The sequence below is a fragment of the Pholcus phalangioides genome, unplaced genomic scaffold, assembly GCF_987345545.1.
Source record: "Pholcus phalangioides strain wild (caught in Gottingen) unplaced genomic scaffold, Ppha-v1.0 ptg000013l_1, whole genome shotgun sequence".
NCBI classification, from domain to species: domain Eukaryota; kingdom Metazoa; phylum Arthropoda; class Arachnida; order Araneae; family Pholcidae; genus Pholcus; species Pholcus phalangioides.
The window spans coordinates 37,538,963-37,565,090 of record NW_028301606.1 but is presented as its reverse complement, the minus strand read 5'-3'; the positions used below and the strand labels follow the sequence as shown (position 1 = coordinate 37,565,090).

At 36.2% G+C, this 26,128-nt stretch overlaps 1 protein-coding gene across 2 annotated transcripts in view; it reads left to right on the top strand.

Moving 5' to 3' along the window:
- Nucleotides 1–3,183: 3,183 nt before the first annotated feature.
- Nucleotides 3,184–26,128, top strand: part of LOC149079065 (ATP-dependent RNA helicase DDX42) — a 35,683-nt gene continuing 12,738 nt past the window's right edge. The window contains exons 1-12 of one of the 2 annotated variants that reach the window (XM_089241343.1): nt 3,310–3,415; nt 4,206–4,440; nt 10,006–10,229; nt 11,512–11,698; nt 13,442–13,503; nt 14,686–14,839; nt 15,260–15,520; nt 15,649–15,756; nt 18,030–18,098; nt 19,168–19,296; nt 19,644–19,743; nt 22,128–22,175. In XM_089241343.1, the coding sequence (XP_089097469.1) occupies nt 10,015–10,229; nt 11,512–11,698; nt 13,442–13,503; nt 14,686–14,839; nt 15,260–15,520; nt 15,649–15,756; nt 18,030–18,098; nt 19,168–19,296; nt 19,644–19,743; nt 22,128–22,175 (1,333 nt within the window). In that variant the 5' untranslated portion in view covers nt 3,310–3,415; nt 4,206–4,440; nt 10,006–10,014. Of the gene's footprint in view, nt 3,416–4,205; nt 4,441–10,005; nt 10,230–11,511; nt 11,699–13,441; nt 13,504–14,685; nt 14,840–15,259; nt 15,521–15,648; nt 15,757–18,029; nt 18,099–19,167; nt 19,297–19,643; nt 19,744–22,127; nt 22,176–26,128 lie in introns of both variants that reach the window. The other variant, XM_089241344.1, reaches the window with a different exon arrangement.

The following is a 26,128-nucleotide window of genomic DNA, read 5'->3' as shown; positions in this document are numbered from 1 at the left end:
AATTAAACGATTTTCCATAATATTGCATTTTGTCGCATGAATATTTTGGCTAACAAATGTGATTCTGGAATGAATCATCTTCATTAGCCACCTCGTTGTTTAAGTCAGCCACCACCTCGTTGGGCAATTTGCCTGTTGTGGCGTTGTATTTGTATTTGTATAAAGTATCACTGTATTTTAAAATAAAGAGAAATCCCAACATAATAATATTCTGTGGCAGGTTTCAAATTTTAAATTGATTTCAATTTGACTTCATAAAAACTAGATAATTTTTTTTCTTGAAAAATTAATATTTTTGTCAAGATCATTCAAGGCAAAAAAAAAAAACACATTTAAAACAAGAGTGAGAGTTTATCAAAGTAAAGCCTAGAATTAATAATAATTATGGCTCAAATTTCTGTGATGTCATATTTTGGGCATTTTTGAGTGATCGATCATATCATATTTCTGGAATTTTTCAAGCAATAGATAATTTTTTAGTCCTTTTTATTACTGAAATTTTAACCTGGCGGTATTTTTTCTTCAGAGATATAGTACACACTTACAAAAAATAAATTCTTGTCTTTTCTCTTTTTTTTATAAAAAAACGTTTGCATTCCCAGTATAGCCACTTTTTTTTGTTCCCGGAGGATGTTTTGTCAAGTTTCTGAATAGCAGGCCAAGCTCTTGCAAGAGAGCCTGGCTGCCTGAAATCTTCAATTTTAATGTGTTTCCATCATGCCCAAACACGGGTTTTTTGTCAGGAGGGGCAAACTTGGTTTTGCCACCCACACCCTATCACTGTAACACTTCAAAACTCTTCTAAATTATGTTTTGAATGGAAAATCAAATTTTTCCATTTCCCCCCTTTAGTCAAGTGGTTACGACGGCATTTGCCGATGCGCAGACTTTTTGGTCTTTTTCACATAGATATGACGAAATAATTTGTCATACATATACTGCCATCTGTACAGCCATCCTTCTACTTTATTATCTCATCACTAGATGGAGTTGAACAATTATATTTCAAGGTCTGAGATTATTATTTCTATTATCTTTGTCATGTTTTGCAAAGCTGCATCCCCATCGCTTTTTTTTCGATTTCCAATTCCCTCGCCAAGATGCATCTGTTTTTACATCTGATGCATTTATTACTCATATATCTTAGCAAAGGTTCAACTATTATGGTTCCACATAAATCCATCAACAGCATTTCTTTTATTCACAGGACATTATGACCCCCCCCCTTTTTTGTGTCATATTACGTCTCAACACATTCGAGCTATAAAAAAACATGCTATAAAAAAATATTTTAATATTTCAAACTTCCAAGAAAAAAGGGGGAAAAGTGCGCGCATCTTCAAAAAAAGTGGGCACTGCGGGTAACGTTCGGAGAAATTAATTGGACAGTTGATTGTGTGGTTAAAATCATCTCCCTCTAGTTTGGTAGTTGCCCCCCCCCCTCCCTCATCCTTTTCTGTAATTTTGGCACCGCCTCTAAAGTTGAGTGCTCAGAGTAAAAAGTTACAGAATTATTTCAAGGACTTTAGGGAAGAACATTTTCATTACTGATGGTATCTGCTGCATTGGCATACGCAAGGGGGTGAACGTCCCCCCCCCCCTCAAACCGAGATTACAGTGTTATTTTGCCGGGAAAAACGTAACCCCCCTGAGAAGAAAAAAAGATTTAAAACACCCCCTTTTGAGAAAATTCTGCATACGCCAATGATCGGCTGTGTGGGCATCGCGAGGGATTCGCATCCCACGGACCTGGGTTTGAATCCCACTGGTGGCAACCATTGGCTAAAGTGTGTTTTCTGTCGTGTTCCAGTTTCAGTCGCAAATGTGAATCGATCTGCCCATTGAAAAGTCCTGCAACAGATCTTATAACCATGGCTGCAACCAAAAACAAAAATTGCAGCCCTGTCCACAACCGTACAAATATTTAAGTATTACACTTCACTCACAATTTGGAATATAGATGCCAGCACTAACTTCATGCACAACGCTAGATACGCACACAGACTGTTGAGTACACATTATCACAAACACACACCATCGACAACTCATTTGGCTCTGAAAGCTGTTATGTTAAATTGCCCAATGACAGGAGACCAGAACTGTGTTTGTTTCAATCCTTACTGCGGCAATCCCGAGATATCTCGGGTTCTTAAAACACGAGTGTCAAGTTGCAGTGTTGAGCAGGTTGAACATTGTCAAAACGCACATGCGCGAGTGTGTGTCTGGCTGTTACGCTCGGCAAATTGTCGCCAAACGCTCGCTATTTCCAACTACTTTATTAGTAAATACACCTGTAGGCCGAATGGAGTTCCGCACGGGCCACAGGCTAGCAAAAAGCCGGGTTTTCTAGGAGCAGGTTTCTACTGTGATTGGTCCAAAAAAACCAGAATTTCAGGTTTTTAGCCAATCAGTGCAATCAAAATTTCCATGAATATTTAAAGAAAAGTAGTTCACAATTTGACAATTGTATAAATACATCAACGAGTTTCATAACGGGCGATAAAACATGAAAGGACAAAAACTACATTTGCCTTTAAAAAAAATAAAAGAAAACTAAAGCCTTTTTCCTAGTTTTCCTAGGAGCAGGTTTCTACAGCGCGTGCAGCGTGAAAACACTGATTGGTCAAAAAACCTGAATTTCAGGTTTTCCAATCAGCGTTTTCACGCTGCACACGACGCAGAAATTCTACTCCTAGGAAAACCCGGCTTAAATATCCAACCCGGAGTAAATATCCATCCAGCTTATCTTATATTAATCGGTGTAAATATCACTCGGTGGTAAATATCATCGAGCTTATTTTTCAATATAATAGTAATATGAGGCAGGGCCGTCTTAAGAGCATCATGGGCCCCCGGGCCGAGTGGTTTTTCTGAGGCCCTATCTGGTAGATTCTAGAAAATTTTTATCAGATCTAATTTTTGTGAGGCCTTTTTTCTTTGAGGCCCCCGGGCCGTGCCCGGGTGGGCCCATGCGTTAAGACGGCACTGATATAAGATCGATAGAGTAAATATAGAACATCATCTGCCATCTTTTACTTGTGGGAAAGTCTAGTGCGATTCATATGTGTTTTAAATTCCTATATGAATGATAGGTGGCAGTAAAGCATATGCTCTTGTCCAGGAATGATGTAAAAACGTAAAGAGAGAATTTCAGTTATTTTTGGAACACACTGTATAGATTTGAATTCATTTTCAAATTTTCCTTGTGGATTATTAAAAAAAAATTGTGAAGTAGATGCCGAATTTTTCGGGTTTTTTAAAATATATTTTTAAGGTGAATGGGCGCAGTATCCGCTCTTGTCCAAAATTATCTGTGTGAGAAACAGAGTTTGTTTATGTGAAGTTATTTTTTTCGTGCTACCACTAATGTTACGCTCTGCCATGACAATTTGTTGAATTCAGGAATTTGCATTTGGTGAATACTTTAATTTTTTTTAATAATCTTTTGTCGTAGTCATTGCTCTATTTTTAATCCTTATACATAATATCAGTGGTGCCGCTGTACTCTAATGGGACCCAGGTTATTCAAAAAATCTGAGTCCCTTTTGAGTGAAAGTGGGTCCCTCTCGAAAAATATTATTCTGAAAAAAAGTAGCCCCCCTTGCCCCATAATTCGATGGTATCTCTATGAATTTTTTCCAGCATGCCCCAGGTCCTTGATCACCTGCTTAGCTTATATCTCTTCGTTGAGACAGAGCGGCGGGCCATGGTCTGGGTAGGAAAATATCTCTGAATCAATTAAAAAAAATTCATTTCTAAAAACATGTTCTAACCAAAGGTTCATTTACTTTCATTGTCTACTAGTAGGAAAAGCCTCTGAGAATTGAACATGTGGAATTTAGCACATGTAATAAATCTAAAACAAACATACAGTCGATCCCGCTTATAACATTTGCATTTAGACTATTTTTTTTCCACTTAGTACGACTTATTTTCGTTGTCCCAACTCTAAATAATTCTCATTAAGATTTCCTGTTTAAAGTGTTTCCCTGCTTATAACATTTTTTATGACAGTTTTTTGAAAAGCGTTATAAGCAGGATCCACTGCAATTAAAAGTTGGAGGCACACATTTATGTATTTACTAATGGATTGATTTATTAATTCCTTTCTGATTGATTTTAAATTTTTTTTTTTTTTAAATCGTAGCTCTTTCAATAGTAACTTTTGATTAAATTTAAAGCAAGTGGGTTTCTCTTTCTCTCAGACACTTCTGATTCCCTATTCATATAAATCCTTGCAAAGCGATTTCCTGGTACAATGACTTTATTTTCTCTCCCTGATGGTCCACCACTCTGATCTGTCGCCATTTAACTACCACATATTTTCACACCTGAATATGGGAGCTATGTCCGATTTGTGTTGGTGAAACTCAAGAGTGTTTGTGTGCCCAGCATTCAGCATGTTTTCTGTTCAGTAGGTGGTGCCATCTATCTGGAGATGTAAGTAGACACTTTCTCAAATTAAGCAAGCTCGCATTTTGGCATTCCATGTAATGTAGAAGAATCAGTTATAAAGGATGAATTTGACTCCCCCCTCTAGAAGTCTGGAGGGGGGAAGCACTAGACCCGCCTACTCTCTCCCCCACCCAAGTTGCAGTCCTGCATCTATCCTCCAAATTGGCAATGCAATTGGATTTGAAATTTCATGTAGAAATTTTAATTTTAAATTTCGATTCTAAATTTGTTGTAGGTCTGTGTGATTTTTGTTTTTTTCAAAGCAATAGCCAACTCAAAATTAGAAAACCTTAGAAATTCATATTTTTAGCCGATACCACTGCGCAATCGGGGTTTCAAATCCGGATTTCACCGAAGGCGAAATCGTCTCCGCCCCATGAAAATTTAAAATATTTTTGTAGAAAATTAAAATATTGGAGAGATTCGTCTTTTTTGTTCTTATACTATTTTAATTTAAAGTTCTTTTTGAGCGTTAGTGACCCACAATTTATTTGGAAGAAATCCTTCTGCCCCGCCAAAAAATTGATTCTGCGTACACACCAGTGATTTTTGCGATGCGGGAAACGAGGACTACCTCATAACAGCTAGATGACAAAACTATAGATATTCAGGGTAGAGTTTTACAGATTTTTTTTTTCTGAACGATCTCTTGAAAAATGTTTTACGCTTTGAACAGGCATTCCAAATCCTTTAAGATTTTTCAAAAAATTTTCAAAGATTTTCGTGCAAAAAATGTGTATTCGTAATCTTGTAGGAATGAGGAGAATTTACGGCATGTAGATGCTTCCTTCAAATGCCGGCAAATAGCCACGAAAGTACCATAATTTTGCATATGTAACCGGAAGGGAGAAATCCGCAGAGGGGCAATAAAACTCAAAATTTTAAACTTCTGTACCCCTCATTAAGGGAAGCAACTAAATATCTTCACATTTTTTTAGACAATGATGAACAACAAAAACTTACAGTTAATCAGAGTTTTACTGTATCATAATTTTTTTCCATCTCACATCCCCTAAAACTACTTAAGAACTACTGCTTCGGACAACCCACATGTATATCAATACAGTACAGTATACAAAGTAGTAAAACCACTTTTTCAATGCCGCACACACAATAGTGATGGACTGTGAAAAGAAGAAATAAGGGGAGAAAAGGTTGGAGTTTTTTCTTTACTTTTCTTCTTTGAACTAGGAAAGAATGCGTCCCGCAGGATGAGTGAACCTAATTTTTATGCGTCCTTTTCTGAAATTCCGGGTATTTGACACACTATAGTGCATCAATGCCATCTCTGAATATACATGGATCGCTCATTGTTGTTTAATTCATCGACTTTTAATTTCATGCATGTTTTTTTTGGATTAGCGTTTCATTCAATTGATTACATAAATATGTTGAAGTAACTAGGAAATCTGATTGTGTGATCAGTTTATTACCATACCGAGTTAGTGAATTAACGTTAATGAAACTTGAGTCTCAATTCTCGGCCAGTATGTGACTTATCTACGTGTAATTTCTCCCCTTAAATTTCAGTTGAATGTAAAGCTATAGCGTAACCCTTATCAGCAATGTGTATAACGAGCAATAGTCAAGAGTGAAACAGAGTCGTGATTCCGGATGTCTTTCTAGCCAAAGAAAAAAACCACTGAAAAAGGGATAATACTTATGGCTGTTAAAATACTCTAGACTAAATAAGGTATCAGTATTAAAAGTTTAATCAATATCTTTTAGAATATTTTAGGTAGCTGTATTTGGGTCTATGGCCATTGGCATACACAAAGGGGGGTTTTGGGGTTCTAACACCCTCCTCTTGAGCCAAGATTATAGTGTTATTTTGTGGGAAAAAATATAACCCCATCCCCCCCCCCCCAGAAGGAAAAAAAAATCTAAAAACCCCCCTCGAGAAAATTCTGCTTATGCTTATGGCAACCGTAATTTTATATGTGTTTTTTCTAGTAATACAGTCGACACTTAATGTAACGACCCCATTCGTCCCATCGAAACCGGACGCTATATTGGGAGCATCATTATATCAAAAATAAAACATTATGGGAGTCGTTCTTTGAAAACATTTGGGACTTATCCTACTGGTCGTTGTAATGGAATGGTTGCTATAAAGTGGGGTCGTTACAACAAGCATGAACTGTATTTTTATTTTCTTGTTTTTCCATTGTCGCTGATTCCCTTGTCGACTCTTTTTTTTTAACAGCCTGACATTGTCGCCAAAACTGACATAATGGTGCTGGGTTACTTCCTCTCTTGCCTACTTGAATGACAATGTTGGATATCACTGTTCTCATGACGTACCTTTAATATTTCAGGTTTTATTACATTTCTGCACAGTAGCCATTATGTATGGAGTTGGTGACTTTTTCTTTTCTTTCAATGACAAACATGTCAGACGCCCAACTACAAGTCGCCAAGATTGTAAGGGATGCGCCGGGGAAAAAATTTTATGCCAAATAAAAGTGCAAGTCTGAATTTTTTTTCAAAGATGATGAATGAAATTTAAACTCATGCGAGAATTTATGATCCTTTTAGAAAAAAGTAATAAAAATGGAAATATCAAAGGTACAACCTGAGAGACAATGATATCCGAAATGAAATAATCCAACACGGTTGTTATAGAAAGCAAGAGAGGAAGCAACCAGACACCATTAATGCTGCCTTGTCGACTTATCAGGCCATTGGGAAAAAAAATTGCTAAAGAAATTTGCAGATTGTACTACAGATGTTCTCCGTGGTTTTTAATTTCGTATTTGGAAATACGAATAGAAACTTGAACTCTCTTTTAAATAGTAGAATGGCCATAGCAAAAAACACCCTGGGTTTGATTAAAAAAAGTCTCAGAGTTCAGCGGAAATACGGTTTCGGGTCAAAAAAATATATACAGTGATACCTTGGTTTTCGTCAGTAATACGTTCGAAAACAATCAGCGAAATCTGAAACCAATGAAAACCGAGGCAATTATTTCCATATAAATCAATGCAAATCCAATTAATTTGTTCTAGATGCTAAAAAAATAAATACCAAAACACATTTTATAGAGAATAAATATAGTGTTTAATATTAAAAACAATACTAGATTAGTATAAAATCAATATAAAAGATTCATTTATAAAGACTCATTCATTTATTCTGTAAATGAAAATAAAATTCTGTAAATTTGACATGGAGAATTTACGTTTTTATACCTTTCTGAAGACTCTTCCAGATGTATGGAAGATGGCAAGAAGGAGGGGGAGAGAGGTGTAGCTATTATCGTTTGGAAGAAGGAATCCCCCTCCATAAGGACCTTAGGTATCAATGCAGTATCTGGGGTCACTTCCTGGGCACTCTGAGTTCACTTGAATTCGCACACACATTTTCTGTCCTAGACTTGTCCGAATTTGCACCTGCGCCATGCCTAGTAACACTGTGTACGCCAGTGCGCCTCTTGAATTTTTCAAATTAGCACTTGCTGGCCTTAAAATAGTATGAACACTGGCACTCGTCCGAAGCATTTTGTTAATGAGATTGGCATACAACAGTCTGGCCTTTTCATATAATATGATGGCCTCCAAAACAGAATCTCCATCTGTTTTTGATTGATCCAAATTAATAATAACTGTTCGACATTTTCAATTGCTTGCGATCTCTGTTGCGTTAGCCCATTCACATCTTTTGCTACATTAGCCTCCTTTATTGCTTCCTTTTTCTCCAAAATGGAACTTATCGTGGATGGCGACATTTCGTACAGTAAAACCCCTCTTGACGGACACCCCTCAGATATGGTTGCTCCTCTTTTATGGCCAAATAATAATTTCCCCTTGTATAATAAAAGTATGCATTTCAAACCCTTCATTAACAGTCGTCCCTCTTTTACGGTCAAATTTTTTTCCCATTTGTATCAGCAAAAGAGAGGTTTCGCTGTATTTCAAGAAAATAACTGAATCAAAATAATGAAATGTATATCCTGAGAGAAAGCGAGTCCTAAAATGAGATATTTCGACGAGAAAAACAAAGGTAACTGTATGAAGTGTATAATGAGACAAAAAAAGATGAAAAATACTAAAGAAAGATAAGCTTTAAAATTCTAATGGATCCAAACACTGTGATCTATATCAAAAAACCCTAATATTACCAGCGGCCTCTAGGGGTGGGGTGACTTGCCCTTAAGACGATGACAAGACAGGCCAACAGTAAAAAAAATGATATGGCAAACTCACGAGCCAAAGGAAATAATAGTAGCTGACAAAAAAAAAAAAAACAAAAAAAAAAATGGGTGTTGAAGAAAATGGCCAACAGGCTCAAAAAAGGAAATTGTCACAGAAAAAAAAGATTATACTTTGCTGTTCCGCATTGTAATTGAAACTCTGCTTTGATAAGCCCCCCTTCCTTGTGGTATGCCCAAAAAGTTTTAGATACATTCTCACAGGGTCAAACAAAACCCACTACTAAAGGAGTTAATTGTGGTATGAAAATCAAGTAAGAATTGGGAACAGCTACTGAAAACTGAGCATTTACTTATTATGCAAGGCTTGACATAGGTTTCTATGAAAAAGCGTTAAATTCGTTCCACGGGCAACCCAAAATTTAAAGGGTTTTTTTTAAAACCAATGAGCACTACTCACCAGAGATTAAAATGAGAAACTTCAAAATTGGATAAATGAGAATTTAAAAGAAGATGAGGTACTGTGAAGGGATCTTTTTTATTTTACACTGTGTACACAAAGCTGGTGTTGACACAACCCAATCGAGTTCATGGGTGTTGCCATCCATTTGTGATTTGGTAAGCTCATTTATGTATCTGATACATAGAGAAGGAAAAGAAAAGCTAATAGAATATCCAGACTGTTCAGTTTGATGCCAAAGGTCTTGTGCTGAAAGAACTGTTCTCTAAAAAATAGGCTCCTTTTTTTATTGCATTGCATTTTCTGTTAACTGAATCTTTCATTTCACCTCGTTTTTTTAGAGGGGTTCAGAACCTTCAGAAAGAGAAATGGAGGTACATGTGAAAATAGATTCTGAGGTGGACATGAGTTAACTGGGTTTAAGTGACAGTAATTCTGATGATTGGTGCTGAGATTCAGCCCACAGTGCAGCTGTTTTATGTTTGTTCATGCATCCATATCAACAAAAATGTTCATTAGCCAAGGCAGAAAAATCACAACAAAAGTCTTTGGTAGCTGAAAATTTTTAGCAAGCTGAGGTTTTGCTGTATTTAGTCTTTCAAAAGAGAGCATAGATATATGATACATACAGATGCTGAACAACCTTCATTGTAACTTTTACAGCATGAATTCTCTCAGGTTTCTATCATTTATACAGAACCCGTGACGGTTGCAAGACTCAATTCACTGAACCGAAATGAACAATGTTTCATTAACACATGTATTTTTATTGTAACTCTAATGAAAGCCTTCACAGCTTTCGATGCTGTGGAACCCCTAAAAAATTCTATTTTAATTCAAACTATATATATTTTCTGCTTTTGATTCACAGGAGTATAAACAATTTGATTATAATTTTTGGTAATATTTTTTTTGTTCATGTGTTAAATTTTTTTTTTAGTGCCACATCATGTTCAACAAGGGCAGAGAGGGACGACCTCGGGGGTTTGGATTCACCAGCTTTCAACTTGGTGATAAGAGGGAATCTGAGACTCATTCTTTATCAGCGATGCCTCCTCCAACTATGGTGAATAAACATGGATACACTGGACTCCAGACCATCACGCAAAATGCTTTAGATGCTACGTATGGAATTCCTAGAAAACGTCCAAAGACGGAAGAAGAGTGTGTTAAATGTTTCTCTAAGTTTTTATGAAATGTTTTTTAATTAATCTCAACATTTGCCAAAGTGCTAGATATGAGGTGTGTGATGATAATATGGCCAATTTTTTTTTTTTTTTTGAAAGGAATTCAAATTTTTGTGCTTTTATGCTGTTTAGCTATTTGTTTGGGCACATGACCTAATTATTTTTGCTTGAATGATGCATAGTTTTGCTAAAGTTGGTCTATTGTGCGAAAGTGTCATTTGGAAAATTACATTTCTTACAATATATTTTTATTTCTTATCAGGTTCAGTTATTCCACAAATTTAGTTCGTTAATCAGGACATGTGCAATTGCTAATGCATTTTCAACTTCATTCATTCAAATTTCAATCAGTATAAAATTCTGTCTGTCATGTAGGTGTCTGGAATATTTGACAGGTTGGCTTTATGGCCCATTCACTGTGCATGCACGAGTATCAAATTTTTGTCAGAAATTTCATGTGACCTCTGGGGGTTCCCTTCTCCAATTTCTATCTACTAAAAAGGAAGAAAAGAGATTTATCTGTCCAAAATGTGACTCTTAATTAACTTACAAATTTTTGATTAGCTATTTTAATTTAGTTAAAGCATATGAAATTTATTTTCTGGACAAAGTATATTTCTATTTTTGTATTTAACTTTCAATTGAGATTTTTCTTAGTTAAATAACTTTTTCAAATCAATAACTTCTTGTTAAAATGTCTGTTAATTTATTTAGATATGTAAGTTGAAGACATATATTGGGCATATTATCTTCAGTTTGGAAATATGGCCAAGATGTAGACCCTTTGAAAAATACTATTTTTTCATATTTTCCGTTGAGATTATGCCGTGGATCATTATTTTTTTCTTTTAACAATCTTCAAAGTATTTTTTAACATCTGTTTTTCAGAATCTATAATGCAGGCCTCAGCAAAATCACTGAAGCTTAGCATGGCCATATTACCCTCACTCCCCCCAAAGCAGAATGTTTTGCATTGCTCTGCAATGAAACCTCTACTGACTGGAAATGTTCCGTGGTAAAAATACTTATAACAGTGTTTTCTACCCTTAAAATTCTAGATTGTTCTGCAGTAACACTGACTACTCTGCAGATTTCTTCATATTCTGCTTTGGAGCCCTCACTTACCTTAGTATCAGTGTTTTATAATGGAATTTAGTTCTTTCAATACTTTGTTAAGTTATGCATGTACGTAATTTTTATGAAGCGTTTTATTTGAAAATTATTTTTGCTCTTCTGAATGCTTATTTATCAAATTTTAGGTATTTTGAAGAAGATGATGACTACAGCGGCACTGGTGGTCGTAATAGTAGTAGTGCTGGTCAGAGTAGCTTAGCATATATTCCTGCTCCAGGGAGTCCAAGTTGGGATGAGCATGAAGAAGCAAAAAAGAAAGATGATTCAGACAGCGAAGAAGATCCTCTCGATGCTTTCATGGCAGGCTTGGAGGTCAGTGTGCAGTGTATTGAGGTATCAAGAGAGGAATTCCTATAGGCTACAGACCACTCAAAAATATAAAAATTCAGGCAATTGCTATTTTTCACTTCAAAATATGGAAGACATTTGGCAAACACCAGCAAAAATATGAAACAAGCACAACTCTGACAACATAAATATGTTGGGGCCCATGCATATAGCCTATACACTCTCACAACACATTCCCACATGTATAGATTTATTAGAAATTCTACAGAGGAATGTGAATGAAATGCATGTATGGTTAAGTAGTAGTAGTGTATTGAGGTAGTTCGTAATGCAGTCATGTGAGCATTATGACGGGCTTGCATCATGAAGATCCAAGATCAAACTCCACAATGGCATAGTGATGTTCCAACTTCAAGGTGTGAATTCGAGCCAATCTCCCATTTAAAAAAATCTCTCTTCAGAGAGCAATTAGGCCTACAACATTTAAAAATTCACTCATGACATACAAAGCAAAACTTAACATGCCGAGTTTCCTGCTTCCAAATTCCAAATATAGATGGCAGCAATACCTTAATACATAACAAACATTCCTAAAAAGCAAACTTCATGTTAGGCTTAGAGGGCTGAGTTAGGCTGAGATAAACTTGAAAGTCTGGGGGAGGACATGGTCATTATTGCTCTGAGGGGATACGATGACAATGATGTCAGTTCATATATACACACATTCATTAGCGGGCAATGCCCCCATCTCCGCCCATTATGTTAGGTTCACTACACATACACACACACACACACACACACACATTCCAACATGTACCAATCATTAGAAATTCTGCAGAGGAATGTAAATGATGTGCATGTACAGTTAAGTAGTGTATTGATGTATAAATGCGAGTCAGTCTCTCCCCTTTGAAAAAAAATCTCACCATAGTAACAGACTTTAGAACATTCAAATTGCTCAGAGAACATTCATTGGCGGTTTTGTGTTTAGAAGATGGATGATAACACCTGGACATGTACAGGCTCAAAGCATATATAAAATCATGAGAAGCAAAAATTGTATTTAATTGCCTTTGTGGTGATAGGAGCTGTTTTTTGTTGGTAAAGTGTATTGATATTATTATGATGAAATGCTAATTTGCATAAGTGTATATACACAAAAAAAGAAAAATATTAATGTTATATGGTTTTATATTTTTATGGTCATTCAACTTATTTTAAATGGTTATGGTTATAAAAAAAATAATACAGTAGATGCCTCTAATTGGAATCATGGATAATGTTACCATTTGGGTATTGTTATCACTTTTTGCAAAGTATGGAGTTCTGATGTGTACAGATTCGTCTCTCACCACATGTCCTAAACGTCAAAATAAAACTGTGCAGATAGTTTGCAGCTTTTCTGAGGGTTGCTGTGTACATTATTTGAAACATTTTTATAAAGTCTAATTTGCTCACTAGTCAGTCCTATAATAATTGGCATTGTTCTTTTCATGAAATTGAGGAAATTTTTTGAGCGCTGAACTTTATGAATGAAGTTAATAAATGGTTAATATAAACAGCTGTTATAGTTTTGAATAAACCGGCAGTCAAGGTAAAAAATTGTTTCAAGGGGAGTACAGAATTTTGGTCATGGTTAAATGAAAGTGTTTTTCTTTCATAAATATTTGCTATTTTTTTTAAATGAGTGCTACTTTCCAAAAAGTCTGATGTATGAAAACCAAAAACTATGCTATATATCAAATACAACGAATTTATATTTTTCAGCAACAAGTCCAAAAAGAAAACAAAAAGATGGAGCAAACCAGTAAAAAGAAAGATGAATTGAAGTAAGATTATATCAACTGTACATGCGATCAGTGGTGGGATTTAAGTAATTTAACAACCAATTTGCTGCAGACCGGTTGTTAAATTGGTTTACACCTGTGAAGCTGCTGCTCATGGTGGGAGCTGGTGCACATGCTCCCACCTTGATGAGGACTTTAATCATGGGGAATTTTAACTACTGTTTGCCAAGTTTTTCAACAAAAAACTACGTAATCTGTGACTACTTTCACCTACAGGGATAACTTTGCACCACTCATTGAGAAAAGGATTCAACATTATGTAGCAGCTATTCTAATGAATATTTCCTAGTAGTTTTGATCCTGCCTAACAGGAGATGTTATCAGGCAACTCACGTATTTGAGTTACTGATGCATCCACCATTTTGAATATCATTTGCTAAGCATATTTATGCTGCTTGATTTCAACTGAAACTTTTGTCAAGAAAAATAAAAATTAAAGTAAAAAAATAAAGAATGCATCAGTAACTCAAATTTGTGAGTTAATGATAATGTGTAATGTGTCAGGCAGAATCAAAAGAATTGATTCAAGTTTCTTTGATATTCTATTTTGATTCAAGTTTCCTTGAGAGTTATATTTTGATTCAAGTTTTCTTGAGAATCAAAACTGTTTCGAAATATTTATTAGAATAGCAGCTAAGTAATGTTGAATCCTTTCATTCAGAAGGGTGAAAAGTCACCCCTGTGGGAGCAAAGTAGCCCTGGATTACAGTATTGGTTCTACCCTGCAGAGAGCAACAGGCCTACAACGTTGTAATTATTCATTAATTACACTTCACTCACTATGAGTTGAGAAGAAACTCGTAGTTTAAAAAATTTATTGCAGATGGTAGCACTACACGTAACAAGCGTTATATAGAAACAAAAACAAACTTCACGGAAGGTTCACTATACATATACACACATTCCAACATGAACCAATTCGTTAGAAGTTCCACAGAGGAATATGGACGAGGTGCATGTCTGCTTTAGTAGTAGTATCAGTTCTACCAAACAAGTGTTAACTGACTGAATCCCACCACTGTATTGGATTGTAGTCATGATTCCCCTCCCTCTGAATGCTTGATTCTATGGTAAAATCGCTACTGTGAAGAACAATTGAGTAAACTGTTAATTTTTATTATGTAAAAGAATTAATGAAATCATTATATTTTTCAAAAAACTTAGGGGAATTCGTGATGATATTGAGAATGAAGATGATGAAGAATCATACTACAGGTATATAGAAGAGAATCCTAATGCAAGTTTAGACAAAGAAGACAGTGATGCTGAGATAGAATATGATGAGGATGGGAATCCCATAGCTCCTGTCAGGTCAAAAGTAAGTTATTGAGAAATGATATGGCTGTAGCTAATGATTGACACATGGGTGCCTGCTTGATTTTTATGTAGAAGTTTTGATTTTTGAATGGATTTGGGTATTTTCTGGCCCATGATACAAAACAGTGTGGATGCTCAACTGTACAAAAAACTCAGCTGTTTGCAAGTCTTGTCTGTAATGTTTTTTCTCTGGGTTGTACTTTTGCCCATTCAATTCTGTGTGATTGAAACATTAAATTCTAACTGCATTTGAGCTGAGCATGTATTGCAATTACATTTTTATCAGTTATTGTTTTATTATCAACATGAATTTTTTTATCTACTTCTGAAATTATGAGCTGCTCACTTCATGAAATGAAAATTTAATGATCAATGCTGTTTATATGATTTCTCATAATTTTAATTTTTTTCCCCCATAAAGTACATTGACCCACTACCTGCCATAGATCATTCTGAAATTGAGTATTCAGAATTTGAGAAGAATTTCTATGAAGAACATGAGGATATATCAAAACTCTCTCACCATGAGGTTGAAGATTTACGCAACAAACTTGGCATAAAAGTTTCAGGTGCAGCTCCTCCTCGATTGGTCACCAGTTTCGGTCATTTTGGTTTTGATGACAAACTCATTAAAGCAATATGTAAATTTGAATATTCTCAGCCAACACCCATTCAAGCTCAGGTAGGGAAAAAAAAATTCATGATTCATTTGGTAAAAATAAATATTTTTTTAAACAAAAGTTACACATTAATAAATAGCCATCATAAAAACATTATAAATTTGATGTCATAAGTTTTTTTGATCAACAGGGAATTCCAGTTGCTCTGAGTGGAAGAGATCTGATTGGAATCGCAAAAACAGGATCTGGTAAAACAGCAGCCTTCATATGGCCAATGCTCGTTCATATAATGGATCAGGTTTGCATTTTCCTATAATTTTAATATGGTTTTTTTGTCTTATAGGTGCCCATTCACAGACTTAAAAAATCAGTAGTTTGTCATGTAATAAAATATTTTGCTGCAGAAAACATATCATATAATTGAGGGGGGGGGGAATGGGAGGATTTTTTAGAAGGATTGCATATGGTAACCATATGACGAGAGAACTGGGACATACAGAGGCTCTACCACACAAGGTGATTTGAGCACATTGTCCTGGGAGACACTGGTGCCACCTGTGATTTATTGAATATTAAAATTACGTCGCTGGTAGTAAATACAACCTTTTATGCATGGGCAGGTGCAATCGTGCACATCGCCAGTGAGTTCCAGCTAATACAATCAAATTAGAAGGTGTTAAATAAAACCAATCACATGTATAAAATCAGTAATAAATCAGTAAAAATCAGCAGTAAATCAATAAAAATCAGCAGCAAATCAATAAAAACCTGCAATAAATGACCTTATGACCAGTTTTCCAGGACATGGCGGTATTTCCTCATAATTTCGGCCGTCCGACTTCTTTTTTTTTATGAAGATTTCTCATTTTTGTCAACAAAGCTTATTTAAATTCTTGTTCACCACTGAAATCAAAGATTGAAATTATTTTGTCAACTTATGTTACGAGAATCATGACTAGAAATATGAATATTTTATATCGCACATATTTGTCATGTTAAACTTTTTTTTTCTTGTAGAATTCATTTTAATCTACTGTTTCCCAATCTGTTTTAAGCTTCAATTACCAGCATCAATGAATTGGCAAGAATCTGCAACTTTTCTCATTTTTGGCATCATATTTGACTACGATTGGCAATTTGCTGTGTTTCAAATTGTAATTTCTCGCATTTTTCTCGAGGAAGCATGGTTAACTAACAATCGAAAGCATTGAGACCTTTTTCATTTTTGCAAAGCACGATTGGAGGATTTTTCTATTAAGATGCAAAAACTCAAAAGAATCTGGTTCCAAGTGGAGGATTTAAATAAGGCTTCCAATGTTAAATTGGTAGCAGTTCACGGAATCTTTGCCCCAACATTTTGCCTCTGATATTTCGTCCCCGACATCTGGCCCCTAGCATGTTTCGTCCCCATTACATTTGGCCCCCGGAAATTTCACCCCGGACATTTCACCTGTCCTTACCATATGAACAACCCGGTGAGTGACCGTATGAGTAACCAAGTGAGCTGGATATTTATCTGTGACAATTAACCTGCCCTGACCGTATGAGTGAACATATGAATGATGGTATGAGTGAACATATGAATGATGGTATGAGTGAACATATGAATGATGGTATGAGTGAACATATGAATGATGGTATGAGTGAACATATGAATGATGGTATGAGTGAACATATGAATGATGGTATGAGTGAACATATGAATGATGGTATGAGTGAACATGTATGATCAAGTAAGTCACTCATACAATCATTCATATGGTCAATCACTTGGACACTTACGTGGTCAATCACTTGGACACTTACGTAGTTAATCACTTGGTTACTCACTAAGTCACTCATACAGGGAATCACTCAGTAACTCCCTTGGACACTCATACAGTCAACAATTCAATCACTCGCTTGGATGCTCATACCGCCACTCACCTGGTCACTCATAAAATCAATCATTCTGTCACTTGTATGGTCAACTACTCGGTTACTCATATGATCAATCACTCACTTGGACACATATGGTCAATCACTCACTTGGTCATTCATGCACTTATATGGTCACTCACACAGTCAGTCACTCATGCGTTCAGGCAGGTGAAATATCAGGTGCAGAAATTTCGAGGACAAACCGTCCCAGGGACCAAATGTACTGGGCAAAATGCCAGGGGTTAAATGTGACAGGGACGAAACGTTCCAGGGGCAAAAAGTCGAGGACAAAATGTCGGAGGCGAAATTTCCAGATCCCATTGGAAGCATAAGCACCTATATTTTCTTAACAGGATATTTTTATTTATTTAATAATTTTTGTTTTTCTTCTGCTTTAAACAGGAATTTAAAAAATAACAATTTATAGAGATTCAATCAGTTATAAAGTGGCTATAATTTGAAAGAAAAGTTTGGTTTAAAAATTTTTATTCATCAAGATTAGACTAAAATGTGCAATCTATTCCTGAAAATTAAAGCAGGCGTTTCAATCTTATGGGGGAAAATTATAATTATATATTCATGTATATCACTATTTTTAAAGCATGATTAGAATGTACGCTTAAATATAATCTGTATCAAATCACTTTTCAGAAAGAACTGGAGCCTGAAGATGGTCCTATTGGATTAATTCTTGCGCCAACACGTGAATTAGCCCAGCAGGTTAGCAACATCTGTTCTTTTTTCTTGTTATTTACTTATTAAGTATCTTGCATAACAGACATATGCCCAGTTGCAGTTGAATGGAAAAAAAGAATATAAACTTGAGTAGCACATAGCTATACAGAAAATCAAGGGAAAATATACATATAAATATAAAAGTTTACTCAAATATCTAAACAAATACAGTTGATGCTTGTTATAACAACCCACATTATAGCAACCATTCCATTACAGTTTACTAGTAGGATAAGTCCCAAATGTGTTTTCATATAATGACTATCCCCGTTTTCCTTTCAATATGAGAACCACTTGATATGCTGTCCATTTTCAATGAGGGTTGGGGAGATCATTGTAATAAGCGTTGACTTTATAATTCAAAATATTTGTACATATACAAGATAAAGAAATAATATCAACCCTTTAAGTAGCACTGACGAGATCGCTGTCTCCTTAAAGGCCTCTTATTTTAGTATTGGCAAGCCCAGATATTTTGTAAAATTGATTTCCCAATGAAACATTTTTTCCTATTCCCCTTAGTTTGCACCTACTGAAAATCGGAAGAAAGCTTACTTAATTAAAAAAAGATATGTAATTTAGAGGGTTAAACGATTACTGCTATGCTTTTTAAAAAGTTAAAAAAGCATATAATAACTTCCACACTTGAACAGGGGAAAAAAGTGATATCAAGATAATAAAATTTATTACAAGATTAATGTTTCACTGATCTGATTCACTTGATCTGTAGGGCAATGTTCTGAGGTATTGTTTTAAACTTTGTACTTTTTTTAACATTAATAGATGAAATAACTTCATTTAAGGTAAAACTTCTACATAAATTACTAAATGTTCAAATTTGTGTTTGTAAATTGTTAATAACCTTGAATATGCTCAACTCTGATTTGCTCATATTTAAGTGTATTTTGGGTTTGTATGTCTTTCTTTTTTTAATATTTGTATTTCAAACTGCAATTTTTAATTTATCAAAAGCCATCTTTTTCCCTTCATATATATTTTTTATCATAATACAATAACTATAACATACATAATCATTTAAATTTTTGTAATGTAGATTTACACTGAAGCGAAAAAGTTTGCCAAGGTATACAATGTGCAAGTTGCTTGCTGCTTTGGTGGGGGCAGTAAATGGGAACAGACAAAAGCTCTTCAAGAAGGGGCAGAAATTGTTGTTGGTACACCGGTATGAATTTTTTCTTTCTTTATGAATTGGATCGCTAATATTTGAGTGTATGCCTTAATTTTTGAAATCTTATTTTTCATTCTTCAAATGGGAGTAGTGACATTAAACAGAGGAACCGGAAAAAAAACTCCCTTTCCCCAAAGTTTTAGTTTCGGGCAGATAGATGCTTATGAATGTTTAATGTGGTTATTCATTTTGAAGTTCTTACATAATTCACATTTTTATATAAGAAATATTTGTTCGATTTTAAACATGTGCTCATTTGATGTAAATGATGGCAATATAATCTCAGCATATTTCTTTACATATTTATTTTTAATTTTGGTTTTTGTTCAATCTTGGAATAGGGTCGTATGATTGATATGATCAAAGCTAAAGCTACTAATTTAAGGAGAGTTACGTTTCTTGTTCTGGATGAAGCTGACAGGATGTTTGATATGGGTTTTGGTGAGAAATTTTTTTATTCTTCCTTAAAAAAATTAAAAATGTTTTTTTATAATATATGTTGTAGTTATATAAAGTGATTAATCTGGTGATCATGCAAAATGGCCCATCCATTTTGGTAACTTTGATAATTTTTTTCATATGATGTTAAATATTCTAACAACAGCCACTAACGGGGCCAAGCAAATGTGCCATTATTGGGATGTTACCATTATTAAGAGGTTCGATATTTCTGAAACAGATTAATTTTTTTGGATTGCATGGAAAATTATAACAGCCCACACTATAATTAATTGGAAGAAGTTATTTTTTAAGAAGTAGTTATTTTTATTTCGCATTGAAGTTGCATGAATTTTTAATGAAAATTTTTTATTTGTGATTTTCTATTTTAGTTTCATTCAAACATTTCATGAGGGAAAATGCGGGCTGTGTGTAATCTATTATTCTTGGAAATGCGTTATTCTGAGAGATTATATTAATTTTCGAATGCAGTGAACTATTTTTTGTTGTTATCTTGGTCAGTATTTTCAATTAGTGCTTATTCGAGCACTCTTGGTCAAACAGCATGAGAAAACAAGGAATCCCTAGTCTATAACATAGCCCTTGCTAAATTTCAACCTTCATTTCAGCTTCATTTTTTTTTTTTAAATATTCCTAGCTCATCTGAGAGCTTCTACTTGAGAAGCCCTCCAGATCCACAGGCCATATTTTTAAAATCACTGATGTAGGGAAGAGCTCATAGTTATTTTTATTTCAAGGAAAAGATAAACTTCTTCAATGCAAATATCTTTGCAGCGAGCTGCAAATATTGATGGGCTTTCAAGTGGTTTTTTCATGACAATTTTTGGGAGCTGTGAATAAATATTAACTAGATATGAGCTGCAAATGCTGAAAGTTTGAGAACCATTGGTCTAGTATGAGGTGGGCAACCCACAGCACACGGGCCACAAATGGCACACCATGGTATCAGGAGTGACATGCGAACGTTTTTCAAAAATTAAAGAAATTTTATTTCATTTTTAATCAAAGAAATTCTTTCCAATTTTCACTCAATCAATCTTTTCCTAACAAATGATGATCTTGTATGCTGCCAAATCTATATTTAGTATGGTAGGAACACTTGAAATGATAACTAAGTGATGATTATCCATTCAATGTGTTTCTGTTCAGATTTTATCTTTGGGCATAGTTGCTGTTCTAGACATTCCATACGTACGGTATTCAGGATCGTCCACATGAGGGACATTTGGAGATGTCAAGTCTGACATCTTCAAGCTCTCAAAGACCTCCCCTTTGATAAAGAGCACAAACTATTCAAAGATGGCCTCTCTGGGTGGTCAGTGGTGATGTCTGTCTGTCTGGGGGGGACATGCATTGTATAATACAATGGCTTTGTATATCCATGAATTTTGTTCGGGGGGGGGGGGACTTTTTCCTCTTGCACAATTTATTGGGGAGAGAGGCCCAATTACCCCCTAAGTCCTCTGGTTCTAGTGTCTATGTATGCCCAACATCGTGTGGGTAAGATGAACTTCTATCAATGTACATACATACACAATCTGCATTGCGATAATCAAATTTATGACTTGAAAATAAAAACAATTTAGAACTCGAAAGAGGTATAAATGAAACATTTTCACAAAATTAAGAGGACAGCCGAACAATATCTTGCAGAAACAGAGAGAATGTCAGTGTTCTGTAAAAGCAGGGCATATGGTCTGCTTATTAACATTCGTAGAGTGACGTGCGCATAAAAAATAATCTTGATTGTGACACAGCTTGAAAAAAGGTTGGCCACCCCTGGTCTAGGATAACTAATTTGATTGGTAATGGTGATTTTGTTTTCATGTTGATATGTGTGAAAAAGCCAGTATCAAAAAACTGATAATAGTTTTAATTTTTATCTTCACTATTTTAATTTCATTTAGTTTTTAGGGGCAAAATATGCATAGTGCATTTGTGGAAAACACTTGTAAGTAGTCAAATAAAGTGAACATATCTTCCATATTTATCGAATTTACCAACTTCATTTGAGAATTGTTCATAATTTCTGTTGGAAGTAAATGTTATAAAATTTATAAAATTTACCTAGATGATTGGTGATCATGCACAATCACCTGTTTATAATTTATATTGTAACATCTGTCGATGCTCGTTATAACAACCGTTCCATTACTATAACTGGTATGATATGGCGTCATATAACAACTATCCTATATCATTTCCTTTCGGCATGATGACGGTTCCCAACATAACGACTGTGTATTGTTTTTTATAATAATGTTTATCTGAATTTTTTTTAACTTTGAATGATTCCACTATTAATAAAAATAGTTTCAATTACTTTCAATCATTAATTTAATTTTTTTTGTGCTTTATAATTTCAGAGCCTCAAGTGCGTTCTATTTGCAATCATGTTAGACCTGATCGACAGAGTAAGTTGAATTTTATTCATTTACAAATTTATATGCAAATTCTGTATTCTGTTGCAAAGTATTAGTTTAAACACATTTCCAGTGGAAAAATACATAAACAACTGAATCATAAAATTGTTCATTCTGTAAATTGCTTGGAATTTCCCTCTTATTGGTTGAATGGTCTATACCAGCGGTTCTCAACCTTTTTGACTTGCGGAACCCATTTTGGTGTATACACTATCTACCAATAAGTATTTGGACACCTGTGATAGAAAAGGAAAAACTAACTTTATTCAAAATCAATAGTTGGTAGAGCCTCCACGAGAGGCAATTACAGCGTGAACCCTCCGGGGCATACTTTCCACAAGTCCTTGTGTGACAGCTAGTGGTATTTTCTTCCACTCGGCTTGGAGAAGACAAGTCAGTTCCTTCACCGATTTTGGACAGGTAGGGCACCCCTTAATTCGGCGATCCAACTCGTCCCAGAGGTTCTCGATAGGGTTCAGGTTGCAGTAGGCATCGGCGTTGAGCTTACCATGAATGGTGACCAAGGATCCCAGTCCATACCAGGAGAAACACCCCCAGACCATAATTCCACCTCCGCCGAACTTGACTGTTGGCACAATGCATTCTGGCAGGAGACGTTTTCCAGGCAGACGCCAGACCCAGACCCTGCCATCCGAACGGTAGAGGGTGAACCTTGATTTGTCGCTCCAAAGAACCTGTTTCCATTGCACCACATTAACCGAGCAACGAGGTTGGACTTTGTGATCAAAGGCTTATGGGCAGCAGCACGACCATGAAAACCAATCAGATGTGCTTCCTTACGGATGGTATTCATTGAAACAATACTCCCGGATGCCTGTTGAAACTCCTCGCGGATGAGGACCATCGGTTGGGTGCGGTTCTTCTGAATTTCTCTGGACAGCACCCGTCGGTCTCTATCTCCCAGTTTCGTTGGTCTGCCGACTCGGGGCAAATTCCAATAATCACAGCTCACCTTCCACTTCTTAATCACATAGGCCACTGTCGATTTTGGGTACTTCAGCTCGCTAGATATGTCCCTTAAGGATCTGTCATTTTTGTGATACCCGATAATTATACCTTTCTCGAAATCAGAGAGCTCCGAACTGCGCAGCATCTTTCATGCGACTAATGCCAATGTTGTTTCCTACACGATATATACCGGCGGAGGGCGTGACGTATCTCAGGATCGCAGATATCGTCATTTGCATAGGTGTCCAAATACTTATTGGTAGATAGTGTAGTATGTGTGGCAGAGCCCCATAGGCCTATTTTCTATTTACTCATCAAAGTTACTGATTTACTTTTATTATTCAAAAATATTTATATATATTTTTTCAAATTTAATGTTTTTATATTTTCCTCGAGTGGCTGCTGAGCCCCTGGAGATTTGACATGGTGCACCGGTTGAGAACCGCTGGTCTATACCATAGTTTCCCCAACCTTTTTTGTCCCATCGCCCCCCATCTTCAGAATTTTTTTCCCCCCAACCCAATCTAACCCATAGGATCCTATGTTATACCCATAGCTTCTACCGGTTTACGGAAAATTCACCGACAACAATTCACCGCCGGAAAATTCACCGACAACAATTCACCGCCATGCAATTCACCGCTAGGAAAATTCACCGACCAACAATTCACCGCCATGCAATTCACCACGAGGAAAATTTACCGACCAACAATTCACCGCCATGCAATTCACCGCTAGGAAAATTCACCGACCAACAATTCACCGCCATGCAATTCACCACTAGGAAAATTCACCGACCAACAATTCACCGCCATGCAGTTCACCGCTAGGAAAATTCACCGACCAACAATTCACCGCTAGGAAAATTCACCGACCAACAATTCACCGCCATGCAATTCACCGACGACAGTTCGATGCGAGTCAGTTAGCGAGGGAATGAGCGATTGGGTTACTGAGTGAGTGAGTGACCCAGTGAGGGACTGATTGACCGAGTGAGTAAGTGATTCAGTGAGCGAGTGGGTTACTGATTCAATGAGCGAGTAAGTCAGTCCGTGAGTGAGTGAGCGAGCTGCTAAGTGAGTGAGCGATCTAGTGAGTGAGTGATCTATTGAGTGAGTAAGTGCCATGTCCTAAAGATATGGTGGAAAGTTTAAATAATGACTTTATGAGAAGAAATTCAGATGATACGGATTCGGGTTGCTGTATTTTTGAAATATATGACATCCATATTTATTGTGGGCATCTTTTTCTCAGCCACCTCGCTGGGCGTTTTGCCTGTTGTGGCCTTGTATTTGTATAAATTACAATTTGCTGTTGCCCAATACAAGATAGTATATTCAACAAAATTCCATTAACTCGGTTTTACTCAGAAACTTCTAATGGAATGTTAAAAGGGATAATATCAGAATTAAAAGATAATAAAGTAAGTGGATACGCGATGAATCAACCCCCTAAAAATGTTTAAAATCATCTCCTGTTATCACTTTGATATTATAAAAAACATCGCTGATCATCAGTAACCAATGGATTTTTTTATGCTGAACTAGCTGTTACCCGCGATTTCACGTGATGAACTTTCAGGAACCCGCCTTAGTGCGTATCTAGTATATGTACTCTATATTTACTATATGTGTATATATATACTTCCTATGCAACGGAAATTAGTGACGATTTTTTTATTACGGGAGTCGGTGATGTTTTTTGAGTGATGGAAATCTGTTACGTTTTTGTGTTACGGAAGTCGGTTACGATTTTGGGGTCAAGTTTTCATTTAACTCTTGCATATATCGGGACCCATTTGACACATCGGGACCAAGTAATGTGCATATACCCCGAGTTTCCCACATCCTACAGCAGGTCCCCTAAGCTGAAATGGATGGCGGCCCCCAAACCAGCTTTTTCACGGGCCCCTCTGTACTTAATTTATAGTGTGAAAATATCAAAAAGCGATAAGAAACGTTCCGACCCCTGTCAGCCCTGCCCTCGTGGGGGTCATGCCGAGAGGTATGTATACGTAAAATATACATATATCACCAGTGCTCCCAACATACAGGGTCGGGGTACCCGGGTTATTGCACATATACCTTCATGGGGAAATTAAAAGGTTTCATTTCCAGGGGTCCTAGCGATAGTGGAAGCCCAAGGTATATCCAGTCTGGGACCCCATAAAATTTCGGAATTCGGTCAAGGGTAAATTCTTTAATCTCTGCGCAGAGTCCCGGTATTTCTTTCTCCTAATCAATGTGATGGTTTTGTCCACTTACAATTTGCACCATCCGAACTTCATTCAAACTCTGTTCTCTTTTTATGGCACCGATGAACTTCCATATATCTGGGTGGTGAGCAGATAATTGCTGTTGGAACGCTCGATGCCATCCTTCTATAGAATTGTTGGTAAATCGTTACGCGTTCCTTGAAAGCAGTTCCAAATGTCGATGCCAAAGCGCGGCTGACGACGACCACCACGACGAAGAGGACGCCCGATCCAAGTGTCTTCAAATCAACACTTCATCATAAATACGTTTTCGGAACAATCGGATTTTTTAATCATTTGTGACACTACTAGGTTAAAAACTAACTAACTAACCAATTCACTCACTCCCTCTCTCACTAACCAATTTACTCGCTCGCTCAATCACTGACTCGATCAATCACTTACTCACTCGGTCACTCACTCACCCGCTCAATCACTGACTCGATCAATCACTTACTCACTCAATCACTGACTGGATCAATCACTTACTCACTCGGTCACTCAATCACTTACTTACTTGGTCACTCAGTCACTCACTGGGTCACTCAATCACTTACTTACTCGGTCACTCAGTCACTCACTGGGTCACTCAATCACTTACATACTCGGTCACTCAGTCACTCATTGGGTCACTCACTCACTCACTCGGTCACTCAGTCACTACTGGGTCACTCACTCACCCGCTCAATCACTTACTCAATCGGTCACTCAATCACTTACT